General features: G+C 43.8%; 1 protein-coding gene and 1 long non-coding RNA gene across 6 annotated transcripts in view; one reads left to right on the forward strand and one right to left on the reverse strand.

Moving 5' to 3' along the window:
* The window catches only part of NEDD4L (NEDD4 like E3 ubiquitin protein ligase), a gene marked incomplete at its 5' end in the record, with an annotated part of 340,566 nt that extends 331,098 nt beyond the window's left edge, over nucleotides 1-9,468 (reverse strand). For 2 of the 5 annotated variants that reach the window (XM_082354972.1, XM_082354969.1), the window contains one exon: nucleotides 9,072-9,465. In XM_082354972.1, the coding sequence (XP_082211098.1) occupies nucleotides 9,072-9,119 (48 nt within the window). Of the gene's footprint in view, nucleotides 1-9,071 lie in introns of all 5 variants that reach the window. The other 3 variants (XM_082354964.1, XM_082354966.1, XM_082354974.1) reach the window with 3 other exon arrangements.
* A 9-nt stretch (nucleotides 9,469-9,477) lies between these two features.
* LOC309611092 lies at nucleotides 9,478-20,926 on the forward strand. The gene is made up of 3 exons (XR_014234327.1): nucleotides 9,478-10,152; nucleotides 11,066-12,736; nucleotides 16,454-20,926. It is a non-coding gene; the product is annotated as an uncharacterized lncRNA (long non-coding RNA).
* Nucleotides 20,927-22,318: the final 1,392 nt, after the last annotated feature.

A 22,318-nucleotide genomic window follows, 5' to 3' on the forward strand; every position in this document is an offset into this window, starting at 1 on the left:
ATACAAAGCACAAAAGGAATGAAAAGAAAGGATAGAAGGAAGCAAACTGATGCTCGGTTTTGCTTTTTTTTTTTTTTTTTTTTAAACTTTGGGTTTATTTATTTATTTATTTTTGGCTGTGTTGGGTCTTCATTTCTGTGCGAGGGCTTTCTCTAGTTGTGGCAAGCGGGGGCCACTCTTCATCGCGGTGCGCGGGCCTCTCACTATCGCGGCCTCTCTTGTTGCGGAGCACAGGCTCCAGACGCGCAGGCTCAGTAATTGTGGCTCACGGGCCCAGTTGCTCCGCGGCATGTGGGATCTTCCCAGACCAGGGCTCGAACCCGTGTCCCCTGCATTGGCAGGCAGATTCTCAACCACTGCACCACCAGGGAAGCCCGGTTTTGCTTTTTTTTAAACCCCACACTCCTTCCCCTTTCCTTATCAAATTGCCAATGAAGATGAAGATGAAGTTAGCACTCTGATGACACCCAAAGATAAACCACTGATTAACTGAGAGAGGGAAAAAATGGAGACTTAGAAAAGAAAGCACAGGATATTTAACAGATTCCCATTCTTCAAGAGCTGAAAGTAGCTGGGAGAGTCAGAAGTATGTAGAGTTTCTAATTGAGCGGGATACACAGCCACCCACTTTTTCTCATGAATAGTTAATATTGAGTGCTTATGAAGCAAAGTCTCTAAGTGCATCGGCTTGTTTTCATTTTCTGGGAAAACCAGACCAAAGTGACTTCCAGCACTAAAAAACAAAACTTAATACATGTAAATAAAAACTAACCCTTTCGATACAAACATCTTCAGTTAAACAACAGGAGAAGTTAGTAGAGAGGATCTTCGTCGTCTGCTCCATTACCTGGGACCCAAGCCTGTCTTCCCTGGAGTCCCCACATTGGTGACACCTAACGCGGTGACCAATATGTACATTAAAAACTTTAAGTCAGGGCTTCCCTGGTGGCGCAGTGGTTGAGAATCTGCCTGCTAATGCAGGGGACACGGGTTCGCGCCCTGGTCTGGGAAGATCCCACATGCCGCGGAGCAACTAGGCCCGTGAGCCACAACTACTGAGCCTGCGCGTCTGGAGCCTGTGCTCCGCAACAAGAGAGGCCGCGATAGTGAGAGGCCCGCGCACCGCAATGAAGAGTGGCCCCCGCTTGCCGCAACTACAGGAAGCCCTAGCACAGAAACGAAGACCCAACATAGTAATCAATCAATCAATAAATAAATCTTTAAAAAAAAAAAAAAAAAAAAAAACTTTAAGTCACACAGATCGCCAAAAACCTGTTTAACTTTGAAGTTTAAAACATTAAAACAGATGCTCAATTGGGGCAGCTCCGTGTGACCTCCAGCCAGGTGGGAGTGCACTGTCCATCTTTCTCGCTGCAGCTGCCTCACTACTATGACAACCCACAAGGGCAAGTCCAGCTTTACAAAGTGCTCTAAAAGACACGAAACGTGATCCAGAACTGCACCTGAGGAGACCAGGAAGAGCCGGGCCTTGAATAAGGCTGAAAATGGGAAATATAATTAAAATATGAAAACTGTATTAACAAAGGCAAGACCAAGAATCAGAGGCACCAAAAAAAAAAAAAAAAAAAAGAACCACAAGAGGCACAGCTCAGGCCCTTGTCGCTGTTCCACAGGGTCCCCACCCGGGTCTGCTCCCTCAGTCCGGAGGGACCTAGTCACACAGATGGAACACACTGTCTCCATCTGGAAGACAGAGGTGGCCACGGAGGTGACCTAAGCCACTCAAGTGATCCATCAAAATTTCACTTCAGCATTGTCTGGGAAGCCCTGACAAGTCCCGGGTGATGGGCCACCACCCTAACCAGCAATGGGCCTATTCCCTGGGTGTGTTCATCCCCTGCATGGGGCCACCATCCCTACAAACCCCGCCAAGGGGCATCTTCACAGGATGGCTTTCACATCGTAGCATTTTACACTAAAAGAAAAGTCATTTTTGAACGGCCCTTTTTTCCTGGTGCATAGGAAGCATAAAAAGAATACGAAATCTCTCAGTGGATGCTTGCCTGCCAAGAAGTCACCAAACAGTGCATTTGATGACAGCAAGGGAATCTGATAGTCTCATCATTAAACTTGGCCAGTTCTGAATCAATACGGGACTCTGAACTCAGGGACAAAAAGTCGACCAAAGCGTCAAATTTAAGCTCATTACCTGGGACGTGCTTATGTAATACAGCTCTTCTCACCTAAAGCCATTACAGTATAGTCAGCATTCAGGCCACACGGGTTCAGAATAAAACATTATGACTATAAGGAGATCTTATATTTTCATGAAATAAGTGTCCCAGATCTCTACGCACTGCTTTTCTCTCTGCCGGAACCTGAGCCGCTCCACGGTCTTGCCTCAGGAACCAAGAATATCTCCAGCAATCCACTACCCGGGAGTAGCGATGATTGTTAGTTTCTCTCAAAGTCAATGACAGCAATCATGAAACAGTCTGTACAACACAAGTAGAATTATTCAGAAGTCCCTACACACCCAAGAAGAAAGGATGTGACAGTGGTTCTCAAAGGACCTTTCCTGTGTGTTTGTATGTTTTGGGGGCTTTTCCCCCCAAATCCAAATGCCTGTCCCTCCCCCAAATTTTAATATGTTCTGGATAAGAGGAACCCTGAAAAACGTGGAAAACAGATGATTCCTGATACTGCCCACAATGAGAAATATCACTTTAAGTGCTTTTAGTAAAGAACTGACTTTTTTTTTAGTTAATAGGAGAATATTATTTTCTAAATCTAGTTTCTTTATCCTCATCTCTAAATTATCCTCCCATTTCTATATTCCACCAACAAGCAACTCCCAAGCCAACAGTAACATCATTAAACAGAAACAGTACAAACGTTGCCACCTATAGTTGGAAAATGAAATACATTTGTTTACACTGTGACCTGGAAGAGAAACAATATAAAAACAGAAAGTAACCCTGTCACACTTCTCATGCTCTTCCTTAATCCTACGATCTTAATACTTACCATCATCATATGACTCGTTTATTATTTTAATCCTCTTTTACATGGATTGTCAAAAGATCACTATGTAGTCAGGTTTATTACCAATTCCCAAATCTATCAGTTGGACCGAAACACTTATTCAAAGACCTACCACATCAAAATGCTTAAAAGCTCCAGCTAGGGTCTCTTTTGATTGCTGCTACTTGTCTAGGACCCAAAATTCAAGAGCAGCAATAAAACCTGTTTAAACATCTTCTTAACTCAAAATTAAAAATTTAATATGATCTCAATCTATCACAGAGAAATTCATTTGTTTCTTCCACCAGTCACACACTACCATGTTTTTATGGTATTATATAAATAACTGCACAATACAGGAAGGTTATGAATTATCAATGAACATACAGTTTCTTCCCTTTGGGGTGCGTGCAGAAGCAACGTAGCAGGAATTCTGAAGTATTGCCGTGATGATGTCACATTCCAAAACCATTCTTAACGTCAGGGGTTTCTTCCTTGAGATTATTCATATTTCTCCTGAATGTATACCAAGCATACGGATGCTCCCACAATTCCCAAACAGCTTTCCAAGGAAGTTTCCTGGTGATGTGGGCACTCGCTGCATTGAAGAGACAGGTGCCCAGGCCCCATTCAATCACTTCCCTTTAAATTGCGTTCTGGGGACTTCCCTGGTGGTCCAGTGGTTAGGACTCTGCACTTCCACAGAAGGGGGCACGGGTTCAATCCCTGGTTGGGAAACTAAGATCCCGCAAGCCTCATGGCGAGGCCAAAAAAAATAAAATATAATAAAATTTAAAAATAAAATTAAAATTAAATTGCATTCCGCATGGAAAAGAACTTGCAGTATCTGAGGATTCCCATTTGCCACTCTCCTCATGCCTTTGACCAAAAAATTGTATTCCTTAAGGAAACTACTTTTCAGTGACGACATAATTCAAAAACATTCTGACTATAAAATTCAGCAGACTATACATTAGAATGTCAATTTCTTGCAAATTCCATAGACTCCTTGAAGCAAAGAAAAACCAACAGAGAGGAGAATTTAAAACAATACATAATATTGGCCGATTTTAAAAACTGCTTTCAAATGTCACCATAAAACCTAGGCCCTTTTAGGGTCTGTTTCTCAAATGTTAGCAGTAATGACACAGATGTAACTGGGGTAGCCCGTGTCCTGGGTAGAGAGCTCACCGACCAGCAGGGATAGGCCTGACTCAGGCAGGCACTTGGAGCTGGAATGAAGGGACAAGGCTTATGTTCCTCTGAGAAGTGGCCTCTCGGCATCCTCCTTCAGATCCAAACAATACCTAAACTGTAATTTCTGAAAGCAATCTTGTGACCATTTTTTTGCACAACTGCAAAGATGGCCTGCAAGGTTTCTCAAGTAATCGCTAGAAAACACACGTGGACCACATTCTATAAATTAATGACTATTCTCAATTACTCACACGTGGCTAATCAGGTGGCCCAGCAGCTAGGTTCCCTGTTTCTTCTCTGCTGATGTCCACTTAAGAGCATTTCCCTTATTCTAGCCCTTTTCTCTGAGACAGAAGAGCAGAAATTTGACTAGCAGTTGACTTTAAATTATTGACTGGACTTTCCTGGTAGCACCGTTGTTAAGAACCTGCAGATGGGGTTCGATCCCTGGTTTGGAAATATGCCTTGGAGCAACTAAGCCCGTGCGCCACAACTACTGAGCCTGCACTCTAGAGCCTGTGAGCCACAACTACTGAGCCCATGTGCCACAACTCCTGAAGCCCACACACCTAGAGTCCATGCTCCGCAACAAGAGAAGCCACTAAAATGAGAAGACCGCGCAGCACAAAGAAGAGTAGCCCCTGCTCACCGCAACTAGAGAAAGCCCACAGACAGCAACGAAGACACAACACAGTCAAAAAAAAAAAAAAATTACTGACTGATGGGGCGTGGTGTTTGAAACTGATGACCCAGGGTTATCCCAGGCTTCCAATTAGAGTAATTAATGAATTCTAACACATCCTTGTTCTCATATTTTAACATCTCTGAAATAATGATGCTTCATGAAATCAACAGTATTATCACAGCTTGACAGCTTTTCTTTTCTTAGTGGTCGATAAAACAGTGGTGCATCTTAAAATTGACAGCATCTTGGAGTAAAGAAAATACTATATCTATGCCAAAGGTTAACCTGAAATGTTTGTTACGAAGCGGGTAATTATATGCAAATGAGCAAGAAGACTCCTAAGACTATAGGGAGAAGAGACCGTGGCAACTGTAGCACAGCTGCCGCATCTCAAGGGCCACAACTCAGACCCATTAACTTGCCAGGTGAGAATGTGGCCCCAATGAAGTCAGATTTTTACCATTTTCCATGAAAATTCCCAAGATTTAAAACACTATGGAGACAATACTAAGCAGGGTCCCTGGTCAATTGTGGCCAGAAGCCATCAGTTTACAACCCCTGACATTTATCTCTTACATTATCCTGAATAACTTAGCTATGAAGACTTTTCAAGTACTTGGAAGAGAGGGAGCATGTTAAAAACTAGGGTTGTGGAATCAACAGAACTGGGTTCAAATCCTGGCTCTACAACTTAACTCGTTCTGGGTCCTTATGCAGGTCACTTAACCTCTCTGAGCCTCCACTCCTTACCTGTAAATCATAGCATACCTCACTGGGTTCTTACAAGAATTAAATGAGACAGTAAGTGCATAAAGGCTTAACACAGTGCCAGGTGTAGAGAAAACATATGAAACGTTAGCCAACTATCCTTATTTGCATAAAATAAAAAGGGAGGGTGTCAAAGTACCATCCCACGTCAGCCTGGCCTTCATCTCTATGCCATTTGTCTCATTCTAACCGCCAAAAAATGTAAATGCCATATCTAAGGAAAAAGTTATCGAACTTTCACTCACCAGAAAATCTTTTAAATAAAGGATACCTTTCTGAGATGCTGTAATAAAAGATTTCAAAAGGTTAACAGCAACATTCACGAGTAAACTATGCCAAAATGTGCTGCAGCTTGCCAAAAAATAAACAAAAACAAAAAACCACCAAGGAACTAAGCCAAATGCAGAAACTAGTCCAAACTGTTCTGATTCCAAATCAAATCTGATCCTGGGCCCTGAATCAGAAATTTGGTTAATTTGCTAATCCCTCCAATACCAAAAGCCCTTCGTCTGATAGCAATTTCAAATTTGATTACCTAAATGGACTTAATTTGAATCCGGGTGAATATGAACTATAATTCACCAGAGGAAACCCAGCCAGAAAGGCACAATAAAAAATAAACAGCACATGCACTCACACAAGCAAAGCCCACATTTAATCTCTTTCATTTGACAAGCTGGACAGACCTAGGAACAATGCCCTCTGTCTTGGCATCCCGCGATTTTCTGGGTTAATGCAATGCTTCATCACCAGCAGTACTTAGAGCTAAAGAGTCTTTCTGTGACGGGATACAACTAAGTGCATGCCAAACACACAATAATGCTTTTCACCAACCTCCAATGAAAATACAAACTTTTATGAAATTTGCTAGGTACGAATGCCTACTTAGCTAAGAGGTTTATAAGGTGACTCCTCCACACAGCAATCAAAATATCTTTGTTTGTGATGATCTACAGCACACCAACTGTACGAGCTGAAGTGAACGCCTTGGGAAAACAACCCTGCTGTTTGTTTCATCAGGCATCTACTTTAAGAGCCTGTTAAAATCTTCCATTTGTTTTCTTACACAGACTAATTCAGGAAGACAAAACAAGCTGTTCAAATTCAACAATTTCTTGTTAATATTCCACGAAGGCCGTCCCTGATCTTCCGAAGGGCAACCTGACAGCATGAAACCTCCCATAAAAAGCAAATACCATAAAAATGTGAAGTCATCAAAACAGCCCTGCCTTTTTTTTGTCCTCACCACTGGTAGGACAAGCTGAAAAGGGAAGACAGATGTAACCTGTCCTTTGGAATAGTGTGTGGAACTAAATAGTACGACCAACATGGCCACCACTCAATCAATCAATGTAATGTCCTCATCACCTCTTGGTATTCCCTATACAGCCCTAAATACCCCTCCAGCAACATACAGGAGTGAACCCAGTCATACACAAACACACACACTCACACACCCTGATTCTGTTTACATTCCATCCTTCACTTTCGCCCTAGACACCAATTAAGATCATCAGTATTAACTCACCTAGACAAAAGTGGTAAGATGCGCTCTGGGTAGATTCTGACACTAGCTGTAAATGCAGACAAAGCAGAAACTACACTGACATGCATGTGATTCATTTATCCAGCTGCATTTCCCAAAACGCTCTTTAAGAATTCTTTTTTCCGGGGATTTTTAAGAATAATCATGTCATTTTTTAAAAAGACCTAAGATGAAAGGCAGCTGTCTTCATGCCCCTTTGTTTGGGAATGTGTATCTCACCACCTTTCTAAAAGCTCACTGCCTGCCCTCTACCGCTACTAATTAAATGGAGAAGTAGAGAATGAAAGAGAAAGCTCCTCAAAGAGAAAACAGGGAGAGGAGATCCCCCTGGGTAAGTGAAACAATGTTACTTTTCACCCATCCTCAGGTAAGTGCACAAAAGGGGGGGAAATATTTCACAAGAGCCCAGCATGGCAAAATGATCGGAAACGCCAATCACATTATTTGCATTGCGATCATTCTTTGATAAAATAAATACCACAGCAAGCTTTACCTAGCACCATTAACGGGGGGAAAAAAACATACCCACAACACCTTCTCCACCCTAAGACACCTATTCCATTACACACTTACTGAGCGCGCGCGCGCACACACACATACACACACACACACACTACCAGGGTGGGAGAGAAGCCATAACGTGGTCGTGTCTATTAACCCCACCCCTATCACCAGAGAAAGAGGGGATCTCAGAAAAGAAAGGAGAGGAAGAAAGAGAAACCCAGATATCCTTGAATTTCCAGGCATTAACTTATCATGAAATGCACAACCAGGATAGGAAATACCTCCCCGCTGAGTAATGCCTCTTGGGTTGTAAATTCACCTCTCGAAAGGGGAGCCAGACCTGAACGCGCGCCCCGCCAGACGGTAAACCCCTCCTACCTGCTCCATCCAGCCTGCCCGTCACGCCGCGCCAGCGACAGCCGCCCACCCCCCTTTTGGCAGAGCAACACACTAATAAGAGCCGAGCGTGGCTGGTCGGGAGAGGTCTAAGCAGTGATGTAGCAGGATCTTCTCAAAAGGGGGAAGTGGGAACCCGCGAGGAGAGAGTGAGGGTAAAAACAAAGCCCTTTCCAGGCGAACCGACAGCCTCGGGGGCGTGGCTTACTTAATTCGCTTCATCAATAAAAAGGATCAATTGAGCTTTCCTCTCTCCACCCACCCCGGAGGTGCTGGATCCTAGAGAGGAAAAAAAAAAAATGGCAGGGCTGCAAGCTTCCCCCAAGTTTCCAGCAGCACCTGCCCCCATCCTAGATCTCCTCCCCCCACCAAAAAGACCCCGAAATCCACACTCCTGGCTTTAGACTCTGCAAGACAGAGGGTCGGACACGCACAGCTCAGAACGTTTCACTCTCTCCCACCGTAACAAGCACACACGCATCAGAACACTTGCTGACACCATCATTAGAAAGTTCCAGGGGGAGACAATCCAGGTTTTGCCGCGGCCCCGGGCTCCCCCGCGCGGCGCGGGTCTCCAGCCGCGACCCAGACGTGACACACGTCATGGACTCCCGGGCTGCAGGGGTGAAAGGCGGAAAGTTGCCCCACAGCCCCAGGAGACGCGGCTTGGAGAAAAGGAACACGCGGGCCGAGAAGCGCACGCGCCCTCCTTCCACCCAAAGGCGGGGAGCGGCGAGTGAACCCCAGGCTCGCTGGGCGTCGCGCCGCTTTATTTACAAACAATGCGCAGGGCCGGGGGGGAGGGGCGACAGGCGCAGGGCGGAAGAAGCGAGCGCCCCACCGGGACCCCGCTCCCGGACGCTCCCGCCTTTGGGGTCCCCCTGCAGGCGCGGGGGACGCGCACCCAAGGAGTCGTCCCAGTCCCCACTCCCTGCTGCCGCCGGAAAGGAACCTCCCGGGGAGTCCCGTCGGGAAGAGGGCGCCGCTCACCTCGTCTTCTGAAAGTCCGTAGACCGGCTCCCCAAGCCCGGTCGCCATGGAGCCGGCCCCCCGCGCGGGATCAGACGCGCTCCCGGGCTGTTGGGCTGCGGCGCGGGCGGCCAGGTCTTCCCTCCTCCTCCGGGGCCGTCCGGCCCTGCGCACGTCCCGCCGGGCGCCGGCAGGTGAGGGAGCCCGAGCGCGCGCGCCCCGGCCGCTGCCTGCGCCGCTTCCTCCCGGAAGGCTGCGGGGCCTTGCGGGCCGGCGGTCCCGAGAGCGCGCAGTGCAGCGGGCGGCGGCGGCGCAGCGCCCGCCGGGCTTTCCTTCCCTCCCAGCTCGCCCGCCGCTCTCCGCCCCTCTCCGAGCCTGCTCTCTGATCTGTGGAACCCGGCTCGCCCGCCCCCACATTCGCTCCCTCTCGGCCCCCGCTCTCTCCGCCCCCTCCTCCACCTCCTCCCGCCCCGCGCTCAGAGGGGATCCTCCCCGCCTCGCCGGGGCGGGCACACGCGCCCCCCAAGCCAATCACAGGCCGGGCTGGGGGGCGGGCCGCGGGCGCGGGGGTGGTGGAGTTCGGTCCCAGCGCCCACCCCACCCCCTCGCTCCCCTGCGGCTCCCCGTGGACTCCCCAGCCGTGAAGCGGGTCTCCTCGGAGCTGACCCACCCTCCCCTCCCGCTCCCGCTTTCCCTCCGCTTCGGGGAGCGGGCGGGCTGGGCATTTGGGGCCGCTGAAGGCATTTTCCACAAGTAAGTCCATTTCTCTTCCCCGAGGTCTCTTCACCAAGACGCCTGAGCTCGCCGTAATTGTTAAAGGGGGGAAGATGGATGTTTCTGGACCCCTTTAAATTGTTGGCAAGCCCAACTTGGGTGCTTTGTCGGCTCCCCGGAGCCGATCCGTCCGGCCCGGCCGCCAGCCGGGAAGAGGCTGCCCCGGTGTGGCCGCAAGTCGCCACTGCCTTGTCAACCTTACACGGAACAAAACCAACGCAGCGCCCGCTCTGAGTACACAGCCGCCCACTCGAAAACAGCGTGGTTCTTCGAATAAAAGGCAGCTCTTTTGTGAGCCGCAACGTGAAGTCTCAGACTCAAGTTTAAGGTAATCCTCTGCATATGCAAACCATTAAGACGTCCTATTAGCCACGGTAGGATTCTTCCCACATCCCAGCTACTGTTTCTCTAGCAAGCAGTTCATTTAATCCATCAGATTTATAGGAACGCCAGAGACTAGTTTAAATAAGAGAGAAATTCGTCACTCGACTTTTTCAGGTAGCCTTTCCTTAAATTTAGATGTTAAGTACAGTTGTGGGTTCAAAAAGAAAACAGAAACAACACGCATTTGCCTCTGAAAAAACATCAAAGTGCCCTCTTTGGTATTCGCAGGGTGCCTTTAGGATTTTCATTCAAGTTAGTTGTTTCAGAAAGCAGAACTCACGTGATCCAAACCGCAGCTACTTTGCTAAGTATCTGTTTGTGCCCATCTAGATCATTTTCGAAAGAAGGGAAACACCCATCCTCTAACGTAAGCTCTCCTTTGCCTCCCTGCGACATTACTGTGGCTTAAATGTGTGCCATACTCAAGATTTTCTTTCAAGACAAAGCCTCTTGAAGTCAACCCCGTACTCAGAAGCCTTCCCCACCTATCTTGAGCCATTTAAGTCCACAGTACTTAGATGCCACAAAAGCCCAAATGAGAAAAAAAATCATCTTTAGGGAGGCACAGTTCAAAAGACAGTTCTCTGTACATTCTGTCCAGACCAAAGTTTTTCAACCTTTTCAGGCCTAGAATATCTTTCTTTTCATAAAGATTTACAAACACACACACACACAGGCGCACACCCCAATTCTAATATGCTCTTCACCGTGCCTGTGACTTACATAGTATAGGAGTCCTTGTGTCTTTATCCTCGCTAGCCAGGTCTTTGTCAAGTTCTGTCCAGTTTATATTATGGGAGGGAGGGTAATCTTTTTAAAATTTTTCTAATAGAAAATTATAATTTCTAATTCCACAGGACACCCTTCCTACAGCCCTAGAGGAGCACAGTTCTGGACTTTACCTTTGGGTGAGGCTGTATCATCTGGGAGCTGTAGGAGGGTGTCCTACTTCCTCTCCCTGTCCTGTTGCCATGATTCTGCTCCAACAACCCCACCAGGGCAGTCTACACCTGCCTGCGCTCTGGGGTCATGCCCTTGGCTTTCCCTAAAGGATGATTATGAGAAACTACACTATGAAACTTGCCTTATGTCATGTATCGTAGAGGTGTTTATGAAATCATGATCTTTGACGTTCAGTGTTTCCTGTAAGAAGACTCAAACAAGACATTTATTTCAGACCTAGGAGGAAAAGCTTTCTTCTAAGGAACTGGTAAGCTTTTCCATGACGGATGACAAGAATTATTTCACCTAATTTTGTTTTTCTATTAACTTTAACCACCAGGAAACTCAGGACCCATTTTATGGCCCTAAGTCATAAAAGAACCCCATAAACAACAAAATCAATCCCCTGTGTAATTATGTACCAGCTTTCCCCCAGTACAGTGGTTCTCACCCCTGGATACACATTGTTATCCTCTGGGGAGCTTTAAAATGACCAGGCACCCAGTGGCCAGCCTAAGAGAATATGATTTCATTGGTTCACAGGACCGATGTAACTTTCATAGGAGCACAGGCAATGGTAGTTTCAATAGCTTCCCAGGTGATGCTAATGTCCCTGTAAGATTGAGAATGGCAGGCCTGGCCAGTGGTTCCCAAACTTGGCTGTACAGAGGAACACCTGGGGATGTTTAAAATCACTGCTCTGTACCTCCCACCCCCTACACACGCTCATTTAATTGCTGCGGGGTGCCATGTGGGCATCAGTTTTAGAAGCTCCCCAGGTGATTCTAATGCACAGCAAAATCTAGGGATCTCTGGCTTAGACTGATATTCTTTACGTTTTCCATGATCCTGATCTTTTCATTTTTTTTTCAGTTTAGAGGTAATTACATGTTTTAAACATACTCAAATCCTTTGTGGATGTAAACAAATATACTTGGTGTGGCTAGTATCAGGGAGCAGTTTTACCCACCCCCTACCACTCTGAAGTCTCAGATTAGTCCAATTTCTTGCAGGGGGGTAGTTCAGGGAGCACAACCCTTAAGAGAAACTCTTCTGCAGTCTTATCCAAAGCAAAACTGTCCTTTCATCCTCCAGTCAGTTTCACGTCTACCTAACAATTATACAGAACCTAACTTGTAGATTCATCTCTGGAATTTCTTCCATTTTGTTGCCTTTGGAGGCTGCCTTTAACATCTTAGATTTCATACTGTGGGTGCTTGGTAAATGCTATTCACTTGGATCACCAGAAATGAAAAATTAGCAAGAACAATTTTAAAGTACAATGGGTAATCACAAATAGGGAACATTTTAATGCTAAGCCTCTACAAATGATTGAGTTGGCTTAGCAAGCTATGTATATCTTAAGTCTGGGAAGTGCCCAAAGAGAACACACAGTGTCACATATCTGCGTGTTTCATATAAATAACACTATTTTTTTTTCTTTTCAATTTTTGGTATTTTGTATTCTTGAAAAAGAAAGCTCATGAAGCAAACATTTTGAAGATGGACATGTGCCTGTAAAACCCGGTGTCATCTTGGAACTTAGCGACATTCATTGATACATAGAGGAATCTCACAGATTTAAGGTGTGTATGATTATACAGGCAAGTAAACCATACTTCAAACTTTTGACAAATATAAAGGTGGGTAGCAAAATTTACAATGACTTGTAAATAGCTAATCATTTTGTATAAAAATAGCTAGGCTTTTTAAGAAACACATTTTGAACACCTGTGTGCTATTCATTCTAGCACCCTAAAAATAATAAAATAGCTGAGATATAGGTACATGATTCCAGTTTTTTCCAATCTAACAAAATACCTGCCTTTTATCTGACTATATTAGCTATTTACTTTTATCATTTATTAATATTTCTGAAATGTTTGATTTGTTTTCACATTTTTACTGTTTTTTTTCTTATTTTTCATGCATCTTTTTATTGAATTATGCTGTTATTGTTCTTTATTTTCTTATTATATTTGGGATGTTAATCACTGCCTTTCTGTTCTTTTCCTGTTTACCTTGGACATTTTACATGCATACCTTACTTGACAAATCAAAAGTTAATATCTTAATCCCCCATCTGAACAATACAAGAAGCTTAAGACACTCTTTTTGATCATCAACTCCTTCCGTGGTATTACTGTCCAATTTCGTTCTGTACTTTTTTTAAACCACCAAATTAGATATTATTTTTATATATAATTTTTTTAGCTTTACCAATATATTTTGTGGTTTTGTTTCTAAGAATTCCTTGTTGCTTCTTAGACATTCCTTTGAGATCATTTTCTTCTTTAAGGACACCCTTTTAAATTCCTTTAGTAAAAGTCCATCGGTGATAAACTCAGTTTCTTTTTATCTGAAAATGTCTACCCTCATTCATGCAAGATGGTGAAAATTATGTATTAGAAGCAGACTGAAAGCCGTTGTGGAATGTAGAAGGATGTAAATCAATGCTGTTAATGTGACTAGTGTCACTAATTTTACCCACCCCTACCATTCTGAAGTGTAGGTCTGAAATTAATTTATTTGGGGGGTTTTGGGGGGAATGGAACTACCCTTAAGAAAAACCACTCAATAGTCTTGCCCAGGGTAAATGGTTGTCTCATTCTCAGTGCTTTGCAGATGCTATTCTTCTGATTTCTGGCTTCCATTGTTGATGATGAATGGGCAGCTTTTAGTCTAATTACTGTTCCTTTGTAGGTCATCTGCTTTATCTTTAGCTGCTCTTTGTTCTTGATGTCCTAAATTTTCTATAATTTGTCTATATGTGATGTTCTTTTTATTTATCCTGTCTAATTATACTTTGCACTGTGATTTAAATCTTTTATCCTTTCTGGAAAATGCTCAGTTGTCATCTCATCAAATATTGCCCTTTCTCCATTGTCTATATGTGTCCTTCTGGGACTCCAGTTACTCAGATGTAGACCTTCTAATTCTGTTGTCGGTATCTCTTAACCCCTTTAACATACTGTATGTCCTTGTCTGTCTATGCTGCACTCTGAGTGATTTCTTCAGATCTCTCTTCCACTTTGATAAGTATTTCGTTGAGTCTAATCTTCTGTTTAACCCATCAGTTGAGTTTTTTATTCAATGGTCAAATTTTTCATGTCCAAAAGTTCTACTGAAATTTTTTCAAATCAGCCTCGTCATTCTTTCTTTTTTTAAAATATTTTATTTATTTATTTATTTATTTATTTGGTTGTGCCGGGTCTTAGTTGCGGCAGGCGGGCTCTTTAGTTGCAGTTTGTGGGCTCCTTAGTTGTGGCATGCGAACTGTTAGTTGCTGCATGCGTGTGGGATCTAGTTCCCTGACCAGGGATCAAACCCAGGCTCCCTGCATTGGGAGCACAGAGTGTTAACCATTGCGCCGCCAGGGGAGTCCCAGCCTCGTCCTTGTTTATAGTTTTTTATTTTGTGTTTCCAAATTTTATTTCATTAAACATTTCATAACTAATTATTTTATATTTTGCTAAGTCATATCTAAAAGTTTGGAATATGTCTTCCTTAGTTTTTGCTGACCCTTGCTCGTTGAGACTTCATTCCACGTATGTTTAATGTGAATTCATTTGGTCATGATTTTATTTGGTTAATCTTTGTCTCTGGAAATCCAAAGTGGCTTTGTGTTTGTTTCTGCTAAGGGAACACTACCACCCTGGGACCACTTTAGCCCCATTTGGGAGCCTCAGTTTCATATAGGAGCCTGAGGTTCAGTCACTAGCCCCCCAAATTAGTCTCCCCTTAATTGCAGTGTTGATACAGCACTTACTTGCTGCTTCCTGCATCATTCTTTGGTTTCAGGTAACGTTTTTTAGGGTGGAGGGGTATGGAACACATTATAACTGTTCAGCAGATATACACTTCCTCACCTCCAGGAGGAATAAATGTTCCTGCCCCAATGACAATGCACTTGACCGTGTAACTTACTTAGTCCAATGGCATATGAGCAGAAGTAGCAGTGTGACTAGTTCAAAACAGAGATCACAGAGGCTTTGCAAGTTTTTGACACCTCTTCTGTGCTCCTGCCCTACACCATGAGAACATTCCATCCCAGGTGAGGGTCACTCCTTAAACCTGGGTACCATAAGGACACACAAGAAACAGCCCTGAACTTGACCTGCAACCTGGAGCAAGGTCACCCAAATTACAGCTGCCAACATGCAGTGTGAACTAGAGATAGGTATTTATTGTTGTAGCCACTGAAGTTTTGAGATTTTTGCTACACATCATTATCATTATCAAAGCCAAAGCTGACTAGTATATGAAACCTCCGGGCCTTAATTTGTTACTTAACATAAGCCTAACAATACATTTAAAAAGTCAGGATAGTTTACAGCAGGGAGACCCTTCAGGGTAGCTAGACTGACCTTATTTACAAGTGCGGCACTTGAAATGTAATGCAGTTATGTTCTTCTACCTAAAAGAGGCAGTCATATTTGTTCTTTTAAATAATGCCTTTACATTCTTATTCCTCTCCATTAACTTACTTAGTAAACTTTAAAATCAAACACCAAATTCTTATTTCCTAGAAATTTGGAAGTGTATAAATTAGTTTCCTATGGCCACTGTAACAAACCGCCACACACTTGATGGCTTAAAACAATAGAAATGTATTCTCTTACAATTCTGGAGGCCAGAAGTCTGAAAGCAGCATCACTGGGCTGAAATCAACTTGTTAGCGGCCCCTCCGGAGGCTCCAGAGGAGAATCCATTGGCATCTAGACCTGCATTCCTTGTACTTCTCTGCTCAGGGCCCCTCCCTCTATCTTTAGATCTCTCTCTCTTCATTGAGGCCGTATGACCTTCTCTTCCTGTAGTCAAATCTCCCACTGCCCTCTTATAAGGACACTTGTGAGGTCATTTAGGGCCCACCCAGACAATCCAGGATAATCTCCTCATCTCAAAACCCTTAATTTAATCACACCTGCAAACCCTGTTGCCAGATCAGGTAACATTCACAGGTTCCAGGGATTAGGACCTAGATATTTTTGGAGCCCATTATTCAGCCAACCACAAGAAGTGCGGTGGTGAATTTCAGTCTATACTTTGCTGGATGCCACAAACGCTCAATTATTTGAGTCCAATTTTTTGGTAGAAAGGGAATGATTTTTTTTTTTCCTCCTCACATTATATTTTCATTTGCAAGAAGCAATAAATTATGTCCTTCAACTCTGTGATAGAAGTTCTGAAACAGCTGCTTTAATGAACAGTTTTGACAAGTTTATTGATTTTTTAAAAAAATAATAATCTAAGTGACTTGAAAACTCTCTACTTAAAGGGTGAAATGTGTCCTTTCTTTTCAGAACTCCTTTACTCCACTGATAAAATTTTGAAAGTATGCTTCTAAAATGACTTTCTCTACTTTTATTATTTGTATTAAAAATGGGAAGATTGAGGCAAAGTTAGTAAACAGCGAACAGTTGTGAAGCTTTCCCTAACAATGTTGAAATAGCTTTCACTTGTGTGCTGGAAAAGGGATGAAGTGGAGGTGGGGGCATTGAGATGATTTAGTTCCCAGAAGATTGGAAAAGAGAAAGATTTTGACACACTAGAAATCCTCTTTAATTATTAGTGGCTTCACACTTCATGAGTTAGCACTTGAGATAAACCAAACCAACTCACACAGCTAACAGCAGGGGACAAACACCCTAAGTGTTCTCTACAGTTTTTCCCATCTCTCACCTCCGAATGCAACCCCCATACTGCTCACTGCGATCACTCCCCCCACCTCTACCCCTACGTCCTTCCAGTGTTATGGGCTATTCTTTCAATGTCACTGATTATGTCATAACTTGATCCCCAACAGAGATGACTCTTCCACCTACTCTAGATTCTGTTCACTAGCGTCTCCAGAACAACCCCACTGAATGTTCCCCAGTCTTATCAAGTCAATACTATGCATGTTGGTGAGCAGCTGCTTTGCCTTGCCAAGGAGGGCAGAACTTAACAGAACAGGATTAAAATACTGGAAAGGAAAAAAAACAAAGGTTTGACCACATACTCTGTGAGCAAGATACTGGAGAAACAAGACTTTCCCATATTGCTGGTAAGAATGCAAAACAATCCCTGTGGAGAAGAATGTGTCCATATCTGGCAAAAATTACACTGGTACTTTAATCCAGTCATCCTACTTCTAAGGCTAACAGCATTGGGAAAATATGAAGTGACATGCATTTGAAATATCAGAAGGCTGGAAATAACCCCAGATGTCCGTCAATAGAGAAGTGGTTGAATCAATTACTGATCCATCCACACAATGAAGTACTAGGTAGTTGTAAAAATAAATGAGGATGCTCTCTCTATACTGATATGGAGTATCTCAAGGTTATATTGTTTAACTAAAAGGCAAAGAAAGCAAAGTGCAGAACCATGTTTATCCTGGGCTACCATTTGGATGCAAATAGGAAAACATGCCTGAATCCAGAAGTACAGACAATATCATCAGGGCTCTGGCACTGGGCTCTGCTTGTGCGTACTTGGCTTCATTCTACAGCCTGATTCTTTCTGTATAATAAATGAGAAGATTGCTTGCAGCCCAAGCTGTTCTATCAAACCAAGGTAGGTTCAGCCTGGGCCACTGTCCCACCCGAGTGCAAGGGGGAGGGGAGGACAGAGTAGAGTAGTTGACAGTTATATGGCATGAGAGCAGGGAAGGACCGCAAATGAAATGGGGCCATTGAACACACAAGGACAAGAGATGCCCACACAGGTTCAGACCTTTAAGAATGAGGTGATGGGAAGAGACAATCTCAGAGTTTGTCCAGATTTCAAAATTCTGTAAACTGTGTAAGATAGTAGATAATCGGGAACCTTCTTCTCTGGGGTATCAAATGGAAGCAGCTGTAAGCATTTCTTAAAAACTTCATATCCAAGAACTCAGGGCAATTTACTGAATTCATGTTTGGATTGCACCATAGTCTGCTTCTGGTCTCTCCGCTTAACCTACTAGATTTTTCAGGGAATCTGAAGCCCGTCACCTGGAAACAAAGCAGGAGTTTAGAAGGTGATTCTGAACTGTAAAAGTGGAATAAGATCACCAGGACTCACGCCTGTGCTAGAACAAAACAGCTCTTGGTGTTATGTTTCATGCCCAGAGAACTCTCCCTGTGCTCCGGGCAGCGTGGATGCCTCTGGAATTCTCTGGGGCCAGCCGTGATGGAGATCTGCAAGAAAAGGGCAGGTGTTACTTATTGAAAGGAGGCTAGTGACCAGAGAAGCACTTTGGGACAAGCATCAAGCCTTGTACACACTGGCTGCCTGTCCATTCTTAGCATTTACAGAGACTGGCAAAGCATCCAAGTGAAAGCAAAATTTCTGGGCATCCGAAGGCTGTGATGGTGAAGAACTTCAGATTATCTGAAGCCTCCCCACCTGTTTCAGCAGGAAGATTTCTAAGACCATTCTTACTAACTACCCTTAGGGAATGTCACAAAAACAATTTCTCTTCCTCTCTTTTCCTTTCTCCTAGAACCGAGTATCTTTGGACCACGAGTATCTGTGGCCACGGGGAAGGAATCTTCTCCTTCTCATGGGTGAAACAGAGCCTGGGGAAATGGCCTTGTTACCTTCTGATAGATAATTCCAGTAAGCCCTGCTAGCTAATGGCCACTCACTCTGCATGGTCCGCAGGATCTGCGCCATGAAGACTCGACTCCAATTAATATAAAAGAAACAAATCTCCTATGCTCTTATAGTAACAGAAATTTCTCATAATCATGTAAACTCAAGTTCTTTATAAAATAATCAGAAGTCTTTTTTATTTTATAGCATTGGCTACCCTATGTTAAAACTGCAGCACATTAAAAATACATTCCATTATATTTTTCAGTTTATCATTAAAGTTTCAGTTTAATAACTGTAAAGCACTTCTTTGAGGCTTGTGGCATCCTACCTCCTCCTTCTTGCTGCCGCCTCCTCAGACCCCCACTCCCCACACACACCTATGCTGAGTGAAGACTTTGGTGCCTGATTCCGTAGAGGTGGATTATTCCATCCACATCTATTCCTGGGATATAGTGAACAGATGCAAAGATGTCCATCCAACCTCCCAGCTTCTCAGGCCCTTGACCTCCTCATTTCCAACTGCCTTTTCCTCTTCTCTACATCTTAGACTTTGTCAACATCCAAATTGCTCCCATCTCCAGAATCAATGGTTTAAATGCCAACTCTGATCACAGACTCTCACACCCCAATTTAGAATCCCACATGTCCCTTGTCATCATCAAGACCATTATCCTCTCTGCTGTCTTCTAATTCTGAGACCTCTTGGTAATCATGTCACCACCCTCCTGGTCTAACAAATTCCAGTCTCTCATTTCAGTCCTGTTCTTGCAGTTACTCCCCAATTGTGTTTCCCTGTCTTCTGCTGTTTCTCTTTTATCTGAGCCTGAACCTGGGTAGCTGAAAATCACTGAAGAAAATAAAGAAGCCCAAGAGTTTCTGCCCACTGTGAATTCATAGTCTCCAACTCATCTGTGCTCTCATATTCCCGATGCCCCTTCTACTTCCTCACTCTCAGTGGATGGCTTTGATTCCTGGTTCTAGAAGAAAACAGAAACCATCAAAAAGGCCTCCCATGACCACACCTAGAAACATCTCCTCAACCACAGCCGCATCCTACTTCTACCTACTCCTATTATGGATCAGTCATCCCAAGGGGGCCTGGACCCCAGTCCCTCCCCTCTCTAACCCACTGGATCCTTTCCAACAGGACCAGTCTGTTCAATACATTCTGGAACACCGAGATGAATACCCTCTGAAATTTAACAGAGGTGGTTTTAGACTTGACACCATGGACAGTAAGCTTGTGAAGCTTGGCCCCAGAAGTGATATAGCCTCAGAAGGAAAATGAATTCAAGACAGTGTTTAGTTAAGTCAGTGGACAATAGATTCAGGGAGGGCTCGTACTGTCCGTCCTCGCAGCAAAGCCACAACCTTTGGGGGGTCTCACTAGGACCCATCAACCTTTGGAATTTTACACCATGAGGGCAATTTCAGTGTCCCACGATACAGCCCCCTCAAGCCACCATCAGGATATGGGCTTGGTTGGCAGTGATCTGACCCAGTGTGATAAGCTATTTGTTCTTGCCCTTCAGCTCTGGCTTTATAAAGGATATTTTATGAATGATTTATCATGTTATTATGAAAGCTGTAAGTCTACACAAACCATCCTGGTCTTTCTCTTAGATCATAAACACAATCCTTTTCATGTTTTGCTCCAGGCTTTCTGAACTGGCTCTGTGTACATACATGTACGTGTGTGCCTGAAGGTAGGTGTATTGTTTCTTCCCACAAATAAGCGTGAAGATATAGGTAGCAGTCTGATGCATTTCCTAGATTCATGGTCTCAAAAGCCAATTTTGGGGACTTCCCTGGTGGCGCAGTGGTTAAGAATCCGCCTGCCAATGCAGGGGACACGCGTCCAATCCCTGGTCTGGGAAGATCCCACATGCCACGGAGCCACTAAGCCCGTGCGCCACAACTACTGAGCCCACGTGCCACAACTACTGAGCCCACGAGCCACAACTACTGAGCCCACGTGCCACAACTACTGAGCCCACGAGCCACAACTACTGAGCCCACGTGCCACAACTACTGAAGCCTGTGCGCCTAGAGCCCGTGCTCCGCAACAAGAGAAGCCACCTCAATGAGAAGCCCACACACCGCAACAAAGAGTAGCCCCAACTCGCCACAACTAGAGAAAACCCGTGCGCAACAAGGACCCAAAGCAACCAAAAATTAAATAAATAAATTCATTTTTTAAAAAAGCCAATTTTGCACTTTTCACGCTTACCCCACCCCCACCCCCACCCCCATTAATTAGCTCATGATTGTAAAGTGTGTTTTGAGGTAGTAAAATGAAAAATATTATATAATTTATAATGTCATTATCACAATTAAAAAATAAATAAAAATAAAATGTACTTTGCCCCCATTATGTCTAGAATTTATGGACTTCAGCTATTAGTTCTAAACTTTTTTCTTTTGGCCACTATAAGTTCATTTTGAAGGGATTTTATCAGTATCTCCAGAATCCTAGTTTAAGAAACATACACACACACACACACACACACACACACACACAACCTGTCAGCCACAAAGACACAACACACACGTTTCCTGATCCTTCCAGGGAGATGACCAGAATCCTTGCTCTGATTACATTTCTTGCTTTCACTCCCATTTTTCACTGATTTAGAACATGGGACCACATCTGCAACCATGAATTCTTCAACACAGTTTCAAAATTTGACTTTCTGATTAATTAAATATCCAGATAAGCAGAAAGACTTCATATAACATACTTAGATTATTAATTTTCTAAAAATGAGAATTCAATAGAAATACATCAATTCATAAACTACACTAAATACCCTTTGTATTGACAATTCAGAAGGTACTCTCAGGGTTCATAATTAATATTAATTATCTTCAGATTCCATTATGGACTTATTCCAGATAAGACGCAGAGTAAAAGGAAGTTCACTTTGTCTTTTTTTTGTAAATCTCTTTTATTTATCTCAGTACCAAATACAAAAATCTATGCAGAGAGAATGTAATGAGTGTTTTTTTTTTTTTTTTTTTTTTTTTTTTTTTTTAAATTTATTTATTTTTATTTATTTATTTTTGGTTGCGCCGGGTCTTCGTAGCTGCGCGGTCTTTCTTTAGCTGCTGCAAGCGGGGGCCACTCCTCTCTGCAGTGCGCGGTCCTCTCATTGCGGTGGCTTCTCTTGTTGCAGAGCATGTGCTCCAGGCACGCGGGCTTCAATAGTTGTGGCATGCAGGCTCAGTAGTTGTGGCTCACGGGCTCTAGAGCACAGGCTCAGTAGTTGTGGCGCACGGGCTTAGTTGCTCCGCGGCATGTGGGATCCTCCCGGACCAGGGCCCGAACCCGTGTCCCCTGCATTGGCAGGCGGACTCTCAACCACTGCGCCACCAGGGAAGCCCGTGTTTTTTTTGTATAAAATAACAGTAGCAGTTGGGTGAAGGTGGTCAAAAGATACAAACTTCCAGTTATAAAATAAGTCCGGGAGATATAATGTACAACATGGTGACCATAGTTAATAATACTGTATTGTATATTTAAAAGTTAAGAGAGTAGATCTTAAAAGTTCTCATCACAAGAAAAAAATTGTAACTATGCATGGTGATGGCTGTTAACTAGACTT

The sequence above is a fragment of the Balaenoptera borealis genome, assembly GCF_965194805.1.
Source record: "Balaenoptera borealis genome assembly, chromosome: 14".
Taxonomy (NCBI): domain Eukaryota; kingdom Metazoa; phylum Chordata; class Mammalia; order Artiodactyla; family Balaenopteridae; genus Balaenoptera; species Balaenoptera borealis.